The sequence below is a fragment of the Dendropsophus ebraccatus genome, chromosome 7 (genome assembly GCF_027789765.1).
Source record: "Dendropsophus ebraccatus isolate aDenEbr1 chromosome 7, aDenEbr1.pat, whole genome shotgun sequence".
Lineage (NCBI taxonomy): Eukaryota > Metazoa > Chordata > Amphibia > Anura > Hylidae > Dendropsophus > Dendropsophus ebraccatus.
Genome location: NC_091460.1, coordinates 22,255,100 through 22,272,119, shown reverse-complemented (window position 1 = coordinate 22,272,119; position 17,020 = coordinate 22,255,100). Strand labels below are relative to the sequence as shown.

At 46.9% G+C, this 17,020-nt stretch overlaps 1 protein-coding gene across 1 annotated transcript in view; it reads right to left on the bottom strand.

The window, feature by feature from the left end:
- LOC138796489 (vomeronasal type-2 receptor 26-like) overlaps positions 1-13,107 on the bottom strand; it is a 32,020-nt gene extending 18,913 nt beyond the window's left edge. Inside the window, exons 1-2 of the mRNA XM_069976095.1 lie at positions 12,989-13,107; positions 9,436-9,727 (exon numbers count right to left, since the gene is read on the bottom strand). Coding sequence (XP_069832196.1) covers positions 9,436-9,727; positions 12,989-13,107 — 411 coding nt within the window. The remainder of the gene's footprint in view (positions 1-9,435; positions 9,728-12,988) is intronic.
- Between the last annotated feature and the right edge of the window lie 3,913 nt (positions 13,108-17,020).

The following is a 17,020-nucleotide window of genomic DNA, read 5'->3' as shown; positions in this document are numbered from 1 at the left end:
TGGAAACATGATATATATATATATATATATATATATATATATATATATATATATTACACACACACAGTACAGACCAAAAGTTTTGACACACCTTCTCATTCAAAGAGTTTTCTGTATTTTCCTGACTATGAAAATTGTAGATTTACACTGAAGGCATCAAAACTATGAATTAACACATGTATAATTACAATATATACTGTGTCTAACAGAGGATCGGAGAGCCAGGAGTAGCTATTTTTAATGGGGGCACAGAGAGGGTCTTATACCATTTGGGGGCCAGAAATAGGCCTATTTACTATATGGGGGAAATAGAGAGTGCCTTATATTAAATGGGGGCACAGAGGGGCCTGGTTACTATGTGGCGACATAAATCGGGCTAATAATTAGGCATGAGTGAACCGAACCGCAACGAACCAGATTCGTTACGAACTTTGCAAAAACTTTGAGAAAGTTCGTAACTAGAGATGAGCGAACGTGCTCGCCCGAGCTTGGTACTCGATCGAGTATTAGGGTACTCGATGGTACTTGTTACTCGGACGAGCATCTCGCGATACTTGAGGAAATCTCAACATCCGTTTCCTGTAAGTTTGCTCGCTATTTCGCAGCCAATAAACATGCAGGAGACTCTTTGGTACATCCTGCGATGATGTGGGACCCATACATGTCGATAGCAGCGATTGGTTGGCCCGATCAGATGACCCTGCCATATAAAACTCGGCGCTGGCAGTGCTCGCTTCAGACGCATGCTGTGAGAGATTAGGGACAGAGCTGCTGCTGGTCAGGGAGAGTGTCAGTGTAGGATTTAGTGTTCCAGTAGGCAGGGTATATACTAGCAATACAAACAAACCGCCCTTTTCAGGGCTTAAAAGCTTTTATTAATACTATTTCTACAGCCTGCTGGCTGGGAGTTGCAGTGCTGCTATCGCGATTTAACCAGCACACTGTGGTGACCAGCTGCTGGCAGAAAGGGGACATTAGGTGTTGCATACACACCCCTAAGAAGTGCTCAGTGTACTCCTTTGCGATTTTGGGGCTGGCGGTCCTGGTGTACTGCACTGTATAGCTGGGAGTTGTAGTGCATCTCGCATAGAATTTACTGTATTGGGGTGACAAAGCGTGTGTACAGTTGTTGTCCATACCAGATAGCACCACCTAAACTAATGTGTATTGCACTGTATAGCTGGGAGTTGTAGTGCATAGAGTTACTTATTGTATTGGGGTGACAAAGTGTGTCCAGTTGTTGCCCATACCAGACAGCACCATCAAGCCCCCCCCCTAAACTAATGTGTACTGCACTGTATAGCTGGGAGTTGTAGTACATCCTGCATAGAACTTACTTCACTGCTCAGTGTATTGGGGTGACAAAGTGTGTACAGTTGTTGCCCATACCAGATAGCACCACCTAAACTAGTCTGTATTGCACTGTATAGCTGGGAGTTGTAGTGCATCCTGCATAGAACTTACTTCACTGCTCATTGTATTGGGGTGACAAAGTGTGTACAGTTTGTGCCCATACCAGATAGCACCGTAGAGCCCCACCAAACCATTGGTTACTACAACTATTTTTCAAGATATCTGTATTTCATACACAAGGCCAATCTCAGTTCCATACTGTGCAGTGTCCATAAAATGGTGAACCCCAGGGGAAATGTCGAGGGGGTGGGGTTCCAAGTGATTTGGTTGCTGGAGGCCGTGTTTCAGGGCAGAGTGACACAGCAGCACCTGTTGAGGAGGTAGCAGTGGCAGACCGCAGACGTCCACTCCCTAGCTTCTTTGACCAATTTACGGGGTCTCAAGGTAGACCGTTATTGAAACCGCAGCAGTGTGAACAGGTGATCACGTGGATAGCGGATAATGTGTCCAGTAACTTATCCACCACCCAATCTTCAACGCAGTCCGCCCACGCTACCCAAGGGAGTGGAACCCTTGCTCCATTAGCTCAGCCTCCTTCCCCACAGCCTGGCCCCTCCAGGGAAAGAAGGGATTCAGATCCACCCCCATGCTCCTGGGAACTCTTTTCTGGACCCTTCCCTGAGTCACAGCAACCGGAGCAGTCGATCTGTCCTGATGCCCAAACTATGCAGCTCACACAGTCAGTGAATGATGAGGGTGGGGACTTGCAAGCAGGGTTGGAAGAGGTGTCTGATGATGACCATGAGACCCGGTTGTCAGACAGTGAGGTTGTTGTCATGGATGTAACTCAAAGTGAGAAGAAGAGTGAGGAGCTGGTGGATGAGGACGAGGTGACTAACCCGAGCTGGGTGGATAAGCCTAGTGAAGACCGTGCTTCTGAGGGGGAGGCAAGTTCACCCGCAGGACCGGTTGGAAGAGGGGTGGCCAGAGGGAGAGGCAGGGGCAGAGCGAGTAGATCAGCAACTGTTTCACGGAGTCAAACTCCTGTGGCCAGGGCTAGATGTTCCGAAGTTTGGAGGTTTGTTAAAGAAACTGCGGATGACCGACGGACTGTAGTGTGCAACGTGTGCCACGCCAGGATCAGCAGGGGAGACACCACTACCAGCCTAACCAACATATGAGTGCAAAACACCCCACTCAGTGGAACCAAGGCCGTTCAGTGACTGCAAGTGGCACCCCTGCTCCCCTGTGTCAGGTGCTGGCTCTGTCAGTCCCCCCGCCCAGGCCCAAGGCACGAGCGCCTTCCACCCTACACGAACCCCTTCACCTCCACTATGCTCCACACCCTCCAGCAAGGTGTCCAAGTGCAGCGTTCAACTGTCCCGGCAGCAGACCTTTGCACGGAAGCGCAAGTACACTGCCACTCAGAGACAGAGGCTTTTAGGAACCTCATGGCGTTGGCTGTCCCTCGGTCCTCTGTCCCCAGCCGCCACTACTTTTCACGGTGCACGTGTCGGATAACATCATCCGTGCCCTGACCAATGCGGTCAGCGAAAAGGTCCACCTAACCACGGACAGGTGGAGAAGTGCTGGCGGGTAGGGACACTATATCTCCATGACGGCACATTGGGTCAACTTGGTGGAGGCTGGGACAGAGTCTGACCCTGGTTCCGCTCATGTGCTGCCCACCCCAAGGATTGCAGGGCCTACCTCGGTTGCAGTCTCTCATGAGTTGTATACCTCTTTCTCCTCCTTTTCTTTTTCCTCCTCTCTATTACCCTCCACAAGCCTGTCGCCTCCATCTCGTAGCATCAGCAGTGCGGTGGGTAAGCGCTAACATGCGGTGTTGAAACTGCTGAGCTTAGGCGACAAGAGGCACACGGCCCAGGAGCTGTTGCAGGGCATCATGGCACAGTCAGATTTTTGGCTGGCTCCACGGAGCCTCAAACCAGGCATGGTTGTGTGTGACAACGGGCGAAACCTGGTGGCAGGTCTGCAACTCGGCAGCCTCACACATGTACCATGCCTGGCCCACGTGTTCAATCTAGTGGTGCAGCGGTTTCTTAAGACCTACCCCGATTTGGCTGACTTGCTTCCCAAGGTGCGGCGCATCTGTGCGCATTTCCGCAAGTCAACCACGGATGCTGCCACCCTTAGGGCAGTGCAAAGGTGCTTGCAACTGCCGGCTCACAGACTGCTGTGCGACATGCCCTTGAGGTGGAATTCCACATTCCAGATGGTTGCCAGTGTTTACCAGCAACGCAGAGCCATTGTGGAATGCCAGATGTCAACCTCGGTGCAAAGCGGTAGTCAGGTCAGTCAGCTACCTCAAATCTACAATGAGGAGTGGACATGGATGTCTGCTATCTGTCAGGTACTGGCCTCCTTTGAGGAGTCAACACAGATGGTCAGCGGAGATGACGCCATCATCAGCCTCACCATCCCGCTGCTGTGTCTGCTTCAAACCTCCCTGCTCAGCCTGAAGTCTGACACTTTGCCTTCGTCTCAGGAGACGGGTGAAGAACAGCCGCCGCTAGATAGCCATACCACCCTGACATCAGTTTCTCAACACCGAGTAGAGGATGAGGAAAATGAAGAAGAGGAGGAAGAGGAGAAGACTGGTGCAGCCACTGAAGAGGGTACCCATGCTCGATCCTTACTTGTTGAGCGTGTATGGCCTGAAGAGGGTGAATCGGTGGAGGATGATGATGAGGAGGAGGAAATTAAGGCTAGTCAGGAGAGGGAATTTTTTTTGACAACACAGATTACTGGGTGTTCACCCTCCTGGACCCTCGGTACAAACAGAACTTTCCTACCCTCATTCCTGCCGAGGAACGCAGTATGAGAGTGAATCAATAGGCCCTGGAGCAGAAACTGAAAATGTACTTCCCATCTGACACCACTAGCACCAGAGGACGTAGTTCTGTGGGCCGAAGAGCGGGGGAGAGGAGCGGTGGAGCAGGCAGCTTGTCAAGGGGCAGGGGAACACTCTCCAAGGCCTTTGACAGTTTAATGGCACCCCAGCAAGACTATGTCAACCATCCCCAGTCTAGACAAAGTATGGGGGAAGCCTTCAGGAAGATGGTGAGGGAGTACCTTGCTGACCATACCACCGTCCTTCACGATCACTCTGCTACCTACAACTACTGGGTTTCAAAGCTGGATACGTAGCCCCAACTGGCGCTTTACGCCTTGGAGGTGCTGCTCTGCCGCTAGCGTGTTTTCAGAGCGGGTCTTCAGTGCAACTGGTGCCATCATCACTGATAAGCGCACCCGCCTGTCCACTGACAGCGCTGACAAGCTTACGTTTATAAAAATGAACAAAGCCTGGATTTCACCTGAATTCAACTGTCCACCTGGGGAAAGCAGCTGAACATGAAGATTCTTGGTATCTCCTCTCCTCCTCCTCTTCCTACAATTCTCAGCCAACTGCCAAGTCTTCTTCCGCCATGCAGGGTCTGGCCTAATTATTGGGAGGCTCAATTGCTTTCTCACTCCTAATGGTTCTCTGTGTCTTCACTGCCATGCTCTGACATCACACTACGTCTGCGGAGGAGCAGGACTGGTTGACGGGGGCCTGCCGATCGCGCCCCCACCAACTAGCCTGCTGTTTCATTTTATTTTTTTGTGTAGCCGTGGCCGGGTCCTCACCACCCCCGGTCGAGAGGCATCAAGGTTACCCTTGATGGTGAGTGCTGACTGACAACTGGCCTAGCCAGTTAGCTGTCAGCGCCCGGGTTCATGTCCGCTACATATCCCAGCCCCTGGACTCACTCAAATTTTTGGGAGGCTCACTTGCTTCCTCACTGACTTGCAATGGTTATCTGTGCATTCAAGGCCCTGCTGTGTCTGGCCTAATTTTTGGGAGGCTCACTTGCTACCTCACTTACTTGTAATGGTTCTCTGGGTGCTCAATGCCATGCTGCTTCTGGCCTAATTTTTAGGAGGCTCACTTGCTGCCTCACTTACTTGTAATGGTTCTCTGGGTGCTCAATGCCATGCTGCTTCTGGCCTAATTTTTGGGAGGGTCACTTGCTGTTTCACTTACTTGTAATGGTTCTCTGGGTGCTCAATGCCATGCTGCTTTTGGCCTTATTTTTGGAAGGCTCACATGCTTCCTCACTGACCTTGTAATGGTTATCTTTGGGTTAAAGGCCCTGCTGTATCTGGCCTAATTTTTTGGGAGGCTTACTTGCTTCCTCACTGACTTTTAATAGTTATCTGTGTGCTCAATGCCATGCTAGGTCTGGTATAATTTTTGGAAGGCTAACTGGCTACCGCTTCTACCTTGTTTGCTCGGTTCTCACCGCCATGTTGTGTCAGGCTGAATTTTTGGGTGGTTCATGATATGCTACCTCTGTTTTAATGGTTCCCCATGTTCTCAAATTCCAGGGCCTCTAAAGAAGACTGTATTCTATGTGTCCTCACTGCCTGACGTCACACTACGTCTGCAGAGGAGCGGGACTGGTTGCCGGGGGCCCACTGATCGCGCCCCCGCCAACCAGCCAGCTGTTTTATTTTGTTTTTTTTGTCTAGCCATGGGCGGGGCCTCACCACCCCCAGTCGAGAGGCATCAAGTGTACCCTTGATGGTGAGTGCTGACTGACAACTGGTCTATCCAGTTAGCTGTCAGCAACCGGGTTCATGTCCACTACATATCCCAGCCCCTGGACTCCAATTTTTGGGTGGACTCAGTTGTAATGGCTCTATTTGTCTGGCCTAATTTTTGGGAGGCTCACTAGCTTCCTCACTCACTTGTAATGGCTCTCTGTGTGTTCAAGGTCCTGCAGTGTCTGGCCTAGTTTTAGGGAGCCTCGCTAGGTGTGCCTGCCCTTGCCTCCTTTTTGCTGGGCCTTAACTGGCATCCATGTTGACTTCTGCTGGGCCTTTACTGTCATTCATGTTGACCACTGCTGGGCCTGCCATTGCCTCCTTTTTGCTGGGCCTTAACTGGCATCCATGTTGACTATTGCTGACTACTGTGGTGCCTGCCCTTGCCTCCATGTTGGCTACTGCTGGGCTTTAACTGTCATCCATGTTGACTACTGCTGACTACTGGTGTGCTTGCCCTTGCCTCCATGTTGGCTACTGCTGGGCCTTAACTGGCATCCATGTTGACTACTGTTGACTACTGCTGACTACTGGTGTGCCTGCCCTTGCCTCCATGTTGGCTACTGCTGATCCTGCCTGGCCTCCATGTTAACTACTGTTGCTCCTGCCTGGTCTCCATGTTGGTTACGGTTGCTCCTGTCTGGCCTCCATGTTGGCTACTGCTGATCCCGGCAGTTCTCTGTGTGCTCAATGCCATGCAGTGTTTGGCCTAATTTTGGGGAGGCTCACTTTCTTCCTCACTCACTTGTAATGGTTCTCTGTGTGTTAAAGGCCCTGCACTGTCTGACCTAGTTTTGGGGAGCCTCACTAGCTTCCTCACTCACTTGTAATGGCTCTCTGTGTGTTCAAGGCCCTGCAGTGTCTGGCCTAGTTTTAGGGAGCCTCGCTAGGTGTGCCTGCCCTTGCCTCCTTTTTGATGGCCCTTAACTGGCATCCATGTTGACTTCTGCTGGGCCTTTACTGTCATTAATGTTGACTACTGCTGGGCCTGCCATTGCCTCCTTTTTGCTGGGCCTTAACTGGCATCCATGTTGACGATTGCTGGGCCTTTACTGGCATCCATTTTGACTACTGCTGACTACTGTGGTGCCTGCCCTTGCCTCCATGTTGGCTACTGCTGGGCCTTAACTGTTATCCATGTTGACTACTGCTGACTACTGGTGTGCTTGCCCTTGCCTCCATGTTGGCTACTGCTGGGCCTTAACTGGCATCCATGTTGACTACTGTTGACTACTGCTGACTACTGGTGTGCCTGCCCTTGTCTCCATGTTGGCTACTGCTGATCCTGCCTGGCCTCCATGTTAACTACTTTTGCTCCTGCCTGGTCTCCATGTTGGTTACTGTTGCTCCTGTCTGGCCTCCATGTTGGCTACTGCTGATCCCGGCAGTTCTCTGTGTGCTCAATGCCATGCAGTGTTTGGCCTAATTTTGGGGAGGCTCACTTTCTTCCTCACTCACTTTTAATGATTCTCTGTGAGCTAACTGCCATGCTAGGTCTGGTATAATTTTTGGAAGGCTGACTGGCTACCGCTTCTACCTTGTTCACTCTGTCCTCACCAATATGCTGTGTAAGGCTGAATTTTTGGTGGTTCATGATAAACTACCTCTGTTTTAATGGTTCCCTGTGTTCTCACTGCCATGCTGTGTCAGGCTGAGTTTCTGGGTGGTCCCTATGCCTACCTGTGTTTAAACCAGGATGTTGCACAGAATTAGGCATAAGGGTGCCATTAGGCAGCCTCAGAGGCATGCATACATGCTGCCCCTGCTGTTTCCTGTCCATTTCCATTGTGTTTGCATCAATTTCTGAGGTTGACAGGTTTTCACACGACCTTCTCTCTACCAAACTTGAGTCCCCTCAAAAAATGCTCGAGTCTTCCATTGACTTCAATGGGGTTCGTTACTCGAAAAGAGCACTCGAGTATCGGGAAAAACTCGGCTCGAGTAACGAGCACCCGAGCATTTTAGTACTTGCTCATCACTAGTCTTATATTCTAAGATCTTCAAAGTAGCCACCTTTTGCTTTGATTACTGCTTTGCACACTCTTGGCATTCTCTTGATGAGCTTCAAGAGGTAGTGGTCTTCCAACAGTCTTGAAGGAGTTCCCAGAGATACTTAGCACCTGCTGGCCCTTTTGCCTTCAGTCTGCGGTCCAGCTCGATTGGGTTCAGGTCTGGTGACTGTGAAGGCCAGGTCATCTGGCGTAGCACCCCATCTCTCTCCTTCTTGGTCAAGTAGCCCTTACACAGCCTGGAGGTGTGTTTGGGGTCATTGTCCTTTTGAAAAATAAATGATGGTCCAACTAAACGCAAACCGGATGGAAAAGCATGCCGCTATAATCTACAATTTTCATAGTCATGACAATACAGGAAACTATTTGAATGAGAAGGCGTGTCCAAACTTTAGTTTTTTTTTAGGGAGGGGCATCTTATTCACAGATATGCTATAGAAATCCTGGTGTGGTGTCTCACTACGTGTTTTTTTTTGTTTTTCTTTTCTCTTCTTACACCTTCTTAAAACTGTATCACTCTAGTGTCACAGGTTAGGATGGGTTGGCCGCTGTTCCTTACTCCAACCACTAGATGTCACACTCTCACAGCGCATCTGCAGATAAGACTTAGGTCTAGCTACACACACACACTTCTTTCTTCATGGTAACAGCTTCCTTTAGTTACTTAGTGCCTCTATAGTTGTTCCTGACACTAGCTTCCCAACCACCATGGGTTGCTAGATTAGACTCCTAGGGAAACGGGAGACAAGGGAGTCTTCACGCTTCTCTATGCTGGAGACAGACTAGCTAAAATTGGACAGTCAACAGCCTTAGAAAGGGGACAGACAAACTCAATACTGGACCTACAGTAGAGCACAGTGCAAGTTCAGCTGTTCTCTACTGACAAGACGCTATTCTTTAAAGGAAGGACACTACAAGCCAGCTCCACCTTGAGCAGAGACCTGGGACTCGTACTACCCCAGAAGACAGGTCACCCGACACTGTGGGACAGAAGACGGTTAGGTGAGATAACTAAGACTCATCCATACGCGAGTATGAGGATTTCTCAAAACACCTAGTACAGTAGGCAAGGGCCCTCCTATCCGGTCCGTATAACCTGTTACTGTTTTGTTCTATCAACTTATCTATCTACCTGTATTGACTATTTTTTTTTTACCTGAGCACTGTTTGTAACCTTTTGCACTAAGATACTTTTTTCAAATAAAGTTTAGAAGTTGTTTAAAGTGGGACTCTGTTATCTCTGTTGCCGCACTTGCACCTACATTCCGCAACTCACATCTGTCCAAACCAAGGTCCGGTTGTCACGAGTTCGGAGGTGTGTGTTACCGCTCTTGCTCACCGTGACAAGTAGTCTCCAAAACACCAGAACCCACCAGCATGTCCAAAACCATGTATACTGTACATATAGACAACAGTGAATTTTTCCTTGTAAAGTTGTCTGGGATATAATACAGTAACTCACCTGTGCATAGCCATAGAAGCTTAACAGCTGGGCCATAGGGAGAGTAGTAACAGAGAGTAAATCTCCAATAAACCCGACCACTGCATCCTTCTCCATACAGGAATAGTTTGGAGCTGTTACTGTGTGTCCAGACATTATCTGCAGAACATCTTTTATTACTTTATTTTCATTTCCACAGGAGTCATAAATGTGATATCCCAGAGTTATATTGGGCAGGATATCTGTACGATTGTTAATAGATTCAATTGCAAACTGAAAAGCCAATAGATGTGTATATTCTCTGTTTAGAATGCTGTGGAAAATATTAAAAAATTAAGTTGTTACAGGTATTTTTCATAATGTATTAATAAGAACCCCTAGGCATTAGAGAGGCACTGTCACAAAAAAACAATAAAAACATTTGACATGCCACAGAGATATGAAACAAAAAACTAAAAGTGTAACAGCAACCTTCAGGTGCAGGGGTTAACCGTAAATACTCCCCCCGGCATACACACGATAAAAACCTGTTCTATAGATAATAGGGTCCTAGTAAATCATTTGATCAAACAGAGTGTACCATATCACCATGTTAAGGTGTCCTCAGAGACATGGTCCTACTCTAGCATTCCCACACTAGAAATGGCCTCTCCTGGGCTGAACAAGCCTACAACTGAGCAGATAGGATCCAACTAATATATATTTTAAGCACCCACTGGACATGGATGGAGTGCAAGCCAACATGAAGTAGCCACACACCCTACAGAAAAGGAAAAAAAAAAATTGGCAGCACTTCTTTGTCTCTATTCACACTGTAAGTTGCACACGCTAAAGTACAGACAAAAAAACAAAAAGTGCAACAGCAACCCTCCGGTGCAAGTGCTTACTGTACATACTCCCCCGGCATACACACCATATAAACCTGTTCTATAGATAGGACCATGTTTCTGAGGACACCGTAACGTGGTGACATGGTACACTCTGTTTGATCAAATGGTTTTCTAAGAATCTCATTTTTTAATATCTATAGAGCAGATTTTTATTGTGTGTACACTGGGGGTGTATGTATTCTAAGAACCTGTAGGTTGCTGTTGCACTATTTGTTTTTTGTCTGTACATTAGCCACATGCAGCAAGCAACCTACAGTGTGGACAGAGGTATTGGAGTGCAGTCAATTTCCTTTTTTTTTTTTTTTTTTTTTATGCCACAGAAGTATGTCAAAAGTTTTGATTGGTCACATTCTAAGGGCCCTATTCCACCGGACGATTATTGTTCACATAATCGTTAACTATTAACGATCTCAAGCGACCGCTATTGCGAAAGACCTGAAAACATTCACTTATTTCCATGGAACGATAATCGTTACTTATGATCATATTTGCGATCGTTTTTTCTTCGTTATTTCTTCGATTTCTCGTTTGGTCGTTAATCGTTAACTGCATTTCAACCGAACAATTATTGTTTAGATTCGAACGATTTAACGATAATCTGAACGATAATCATCCGGTGGAATAGGGCCCTAAGTGTTCAGTCCATGATTGTTCTGGAGAGTAAGCCTGGAGAAGTTGTGTTTAGCGCATTTCTCTCCCAGCTCTGTGTTAAGAAACAGCCGTATAATGAAAGTCTATTTGACATGTCCAGGGCCAGCTCCAGGTTTTTGCAGGCCCTTGGGCGACAGAGCCTCAGCAGGCCCATCATCTGTACATCCACTATGCACCCATCATCCACACACTATGCACAATCACTTAAGACACCACTAACATTCACAAACACACATTACTGACATAGACTGACACAAACACTGACTGACACAGATTACTGACTGACAGACACACACTGACTCCAGGGCTGGTGTCAGCATAGGGTTAATCCAGGCAAGTGCCGGGGCCCACTCTGAGGGCCCAGAGAAGAAGAAGGGCCTGGTGTTCTAAAGTTTACTGTAGTGCAGGGTGAGCGGACTGAACATCAGAAGACACAGGAGATAGAACAGGATCTGCACAAAGAAAGGAAAGAGTCAAGGACCTGATCACATGACCATAAGGTCCTCAAATTTCCAGTGTCAAGAGAAGCCAGCCCCACAAAGAGGAAGAAGGAGGAGACTGAGCTGTAAGTGCTGTGTGTCAGTGTCTGGGTATGTCAGTGTCAGTCAGTCAGTATCTGTGACAATAATGTGTATTTGTGTAAGTGGTGTTTCAAGTGATTGTGCATAGTGGATGGATGAGGGGTCACCTGAGGCTTTGCCGCCCAAGGGTCCACAGAAGCTTGAAGCTGACCATGACTGACTGACACACACATTTACTGACTGACACACACACACATTTACTGACTGACACACACTTTTTTTTTTAGACAATTTCTTTTATTTTTCCAAAAAACACTGACATTAACACATTTAAAAAAAAGAAATCAGTGGTAGTAACAAATACGTCCATCTCACAGCTTCACTAACTGACGTTACCTCCTTTCAGTATATTAATTTGATATCCTAAGCAAGGTTATCCAACTATTTCCATTCAACAGTTCCCAGAAGACAGGCCTGGTTTCACCCGTCTTACACACCCTTTAATACAATACTGTAGTCTATACCCACTTCATTTCTGACACCCTACTCCCTGCCATATCCTACTTTAACTCCTAACGCATGCCCCTTTTTATCTACCAGAGCACAAAAAGAAAGGAAACAAAATTAACAAGACAGGGTCATCACCATCCATTCTTCAGATTCACTCCTCCACATTCCGTTATATATATTTTTTCTATATCACTTTTAGCCTCTCATTTATATCTCACCTTCTTGACACAGGCCAAAGTCTCAGGCCTCCCACCTGGACCCCCCTTGAACTATTCACGGGCAGTCCTCATGAGGACCCCAACTTTCCCCAGTCCACATCCATAAGGGCCCCACTGTTCTCCGCTTAAATTGCGGCCTGCGTAGGTTACCTAACTGGATTTCCCACTCGAGTCTACAGGTCCATATATAATGGAGCCCTATGAGCCGGGCAGATCCCCAGTCCATACATTCTGAGGCTTCCCTGTCCTTGTGTTATTATATTATTATATTATTATATTATTGCGCATCAGCTATTAATTACCATCAGGTACCACTATCCACTATCCAATAATCAAACAAAGTAATATATATATATATATATATATATATATATATATATATATATATATATATTAATATCTATCTATCTATCTATATATCAGGTATAGTCAGGACAGCACTCTGAATGTCCAATGTTGATAGGTGGGTGCCAACAGCACACACAGGAGAACTACCTATACGTCTACGTCCCGTCTCCGGTCTCCACACTTTCTTTGCCCCAAAACTTCCACCACAAATTTACACATTCCCCAGTAACTCCCCATTTCTTTCTGCTTTCTCCTTTTCCAAAGTTCTGCTCTTAGTATGTTATTGACCACATTTCTCCATTTGTCACTATGAGGAGCACTAGTAGTTATACAATTTCTTGCTATTACCAGCCTTGCCACAAAAAATAATATATATATTATCCTCAAAACCATATAACCCTGTTTTGTTTTTACCCCCAGTAGGGCACATAAGTACCTGTCTTTTATCTCCATCTCAAATACGTTAAACATAACCTCAAAAACCTCTCCCCAAAGCTTTACATTTTCCAGCACCCCCACCAGTGATGGTCTAAATCCGATTTCTCTATGAAACATCTTTTGCAATGTTCACTTCCTTTAGTCCCTCATTTAACAAAAATCCTTTCCTGTGTAATACAGTCTGTGCATGACAAAAAATTGAGTTATTTTTTGCCTTCTATCTGTGAGACCCAAACATCCCCATTTGTAGATGTTATGGTCAGTATGGCAAAGGCAGTCTGACAAGACACGGACAGTGAGCCCTGAGCTGACCCCACCCACTGACCCTGCCTAATTGCCACGGACGGCCCTAAACGGCCCGGACAACCACGGAGTCGGTCCCTACACTAAATAGGTGCGACACACAGAGCACGGACAGACAAACAAAACACAATAAGAGGTGTCAGACAAACCAGGTCAGCAACAGTCGAGCGGCGAAGTACAAAAACAGCAAACAGGAGAATAGTCGAGGTCAGATGCAGAAGGTCCAGAATACAGAGATCAGAGGAACTAAACAGGGAGCTGAGCAGGCGAGTGAACTCTAATAGTCAGCAGGGAAGGGAGAAACTTGCTGCTTTTTATCTGGGATCAGAGACTAAGTCCAGCAGATGATTGGACCAGCCCTGATCCCAGCAGCAAGTTCAGCTGAGAAGATCAAGCAGAGCAGTAACCCCTGCACTGCCAGGAGTCTGCCAGGAAAAGCGGGTGTGGCTGTCAAATACAACATAATTCAGACAGAGTAAAAAAACACAGACAAACTCAGCGCTTCCTCGAACGCCCAGCATGGACCGAGGAGCGCAAAGTCATATTCCTAACAGTACCCCCCCTCTTATGAGGGGCCACCGGACCCTCACTCAAAGGACCAGGCTTAGAGGGGTTACGGGTATGAAACTGCCGGATAAGGCGTGAGGCATGTATGTCCTTACTGGCAACCCAAGTATTTTCCTCGGGACCGAATCCTTTTCACTGGACAAGATATTGGACAGAATTTTGAACTTGGCGAGAGTCCAAAATCTTGTCCACTTCAAACTCCAGCTCACCTTGGATGACCAGAGGAGCAGGGAGGACTGCTGGAAGCACAGGAACTATATAATTTTTTAACAATGATTTATGAAAGACATTGTGAATCCTCATATTATTGGGTAACTGTAGGCGGAAGGACACAGGATTAATGATTTCTGTAATCAGATAAGGACCAATGTATTTGGGTGCTAATTTCCCAGAAGGGACTCTGAGCTTAAGATTTCTCGTGGAGAGCCACACCTTGTCCCCTACCTGATATTCATGGCCAGATATACGTCTTTTATTAGCTTGTATGCTAGATGACCTCTGGGCCTTAGTCAGGCTCTCAAGAGCCTGGGCCCAGACTGTGCACAGTCTTTGATAGATAACTTCAGCTGAAGGATTTACAGACTCTGGAGAGTGAGCTGACGAATACCTGGGATTATATCCATAATTGCAGTCTACATTTTGGTAGACTGACTCTCTCTATTATTAAGCGCGAACTCTGCTAGAGGCAAATATTTTTTCCATTTATCCTGAGAACACGATACAAAACATCTAAGAAATTGTTCTAAAGATTGGTTTACCCTCTCAGTTTGCCCATTAGACTGGGGGTGAAAGGCAGACGAAAAGGACAACGAAATCCCCAAACGACCACATAGTTCTCTCCAGAATTTGGAGACAAACTGAACTCCCCTGTCAGAGACAATATTTTCAGGAACCCCATGTAACCTTAGGATATGGTTTATGAACAGCGTGGCCAAGGTACAAGCATTGGGGAGTTTTTTCAACGGAATAAGGTGGCACATTTTGGAGAATCTGTCCACCACCACCCAGATCACTGTTTTCCCTTTGGACAATGGCAAATCTGTGATGAAGTCCATAGCGAGGTGGGTCCAAGGTCTCCTAGGTATAGGAAGAGGGTAGAGGAGGCCCTCTGGTAACCTACGAGGGACCTTGGACCTAGCACAGACCTCACAAGCCTCAACAAATAATTTTACATCTTGGGACCAAGATGGCCACCAATATTGCCTTGAGAGGAGATACTTGGTACCAGCAATTCCCGGGTGACCAGCCAGAACAGAACAATGAGTTTCCTCCAAGACTCTAAGCCGGAGATTGGGGGGTACAAAGAGTTTTCCCTCCGGAGTATTTTCAGGGGCAAGGGACTGAGACTCTACCACCTGAGTGGCAAGATCAGGTTGAAGGATGGCAAGGACCACCCCAGGCGCAAGTATATTTTCTGGTTCACCTTTGAGGACATTACTGGCATCAAAACTCCGTGATAGGGCATCAGCTTTGACATTTTTAGAACCTGGACGATAGGTTATCTCAAAATCGAAACGAGTAAAGAACAATGCCCACCTCGCCTGACGAGGGGTTAGGCGTTTGGCCTTGTCAAGGTACAATAAGTTTTTGTGGTCAGTTAGTACCCTGACCTTGTGTTTAGCTCCTTCAAGGAAATGCCTCCATTCGTCGAATGCCCACTTGATGGCAAGCAATTCCCTGTTACCAACATCATAATTTCCTTCTGCTGGAGAAAATTTCCTGGAGAAGTAAGCTATTGGTCGGAGGTTGGTGAGACTCTCAGGGCCCTGAGAAAGAACCGCACCAACTCCCACCTCTGAAGCATCAACTTCAATAACAAAAGGTTGCTCCAGATCTGGCTGGATTAGCACTGGTGCCTTGGAGAAACATCTTTTTAACTGTCCAAATGCCTCTATTGCCTCGGGAGTCCAGTTATCTAGGTCAGCCCCTTTTCTGGTCAGGTCAGTAAGGGGTTTAGCAATTATGGAAAATCCCTTAATAAATTTTCTATAATAGTTGGCAAATCCCAAGAATCTTTGCAAGGCCTTGAGGTTAGTGGGACGTTCCTATTTCTCAATGGCTGCCACTTTGACAGGATCCATACTAAATGAGTTGGGAGAAATTATATACCCCAGAAAAGAGACCTTCTGGATTCCGAATTGGCATTTGGACAGTTTGGCAAACAAGTTATTACTTCTAAGCAAATGCATAACAGTGCGAACATGGTTTACGTGGGAAGACCAATCCGGCGAAAAAATTAGGATATCATCCAAATACACCACCAAGAATTTGCCCAGATGTTCCCTGAATATGTCATTCACAAAATGCTGGAACACTGCAGGGGCATTACTCAGACCAAATGGCATCACCCGATACTCAAAATGTCCCTCAGGGGTATTGAAGGCGGTCTTCCACTCATCCCCCTCCCTTATTCTGATCAGATTGTAGGCCCCACGAAGATCTATTTTGGAGAACCACTGAGCACCCACAATCTGATTAAAGAGATCTGGAATAAGGGGAAGGGGGTGCTGGTTTTTGATAGTGATCTTATTTAGTTCTCGGTAGTCAATACACGGTCTAAGACCACCATCCTTTTTACCAACAAAAAAGAACCCTGCACCCATGGGAGAGCTGGAGGGACCAATGTGACCTTTGCGGAGACTTTCCTGAATGTATTCTCGCATAGCCTCCCTCTCAGGCCTAGACAAATTAAAAATTCTACCTTTAGGGTATTTAGTACCAGGGATCAAATCAATGGAGCAATCATATGGCCTATGAGGTGGCAACACATCAACAGCCTTCTCATCAAATACATCTGAGAAATCAGAAATAAACTCCGGGATCTCCCCCTCCTTGGGGAAGACATCTGCGGCATTCAGCGAAATACAATGAGGAGAGCACTCAGATCCCCATTTTACCAATTCACGAGTGGACCAATCAAAAACAGGATTATGTTTACTCAACCAAGGTAAACCCAGAATAACATCAGTAGATAAATTGTCCATGATTAAAAAGTCAAGCATTTCTTGGTGAATCGACCCAACCTGCACCTCCATAGATGGAGTGACATAGCAGACTCTACCCCGGGCCAAAGGGGCAGAATCTGCACCAGTGATGGTTAACGGATTATTGAGCAAAAGCGGACATGCCTCTAAACGTGACCAAAAACCGGAGCTAATGA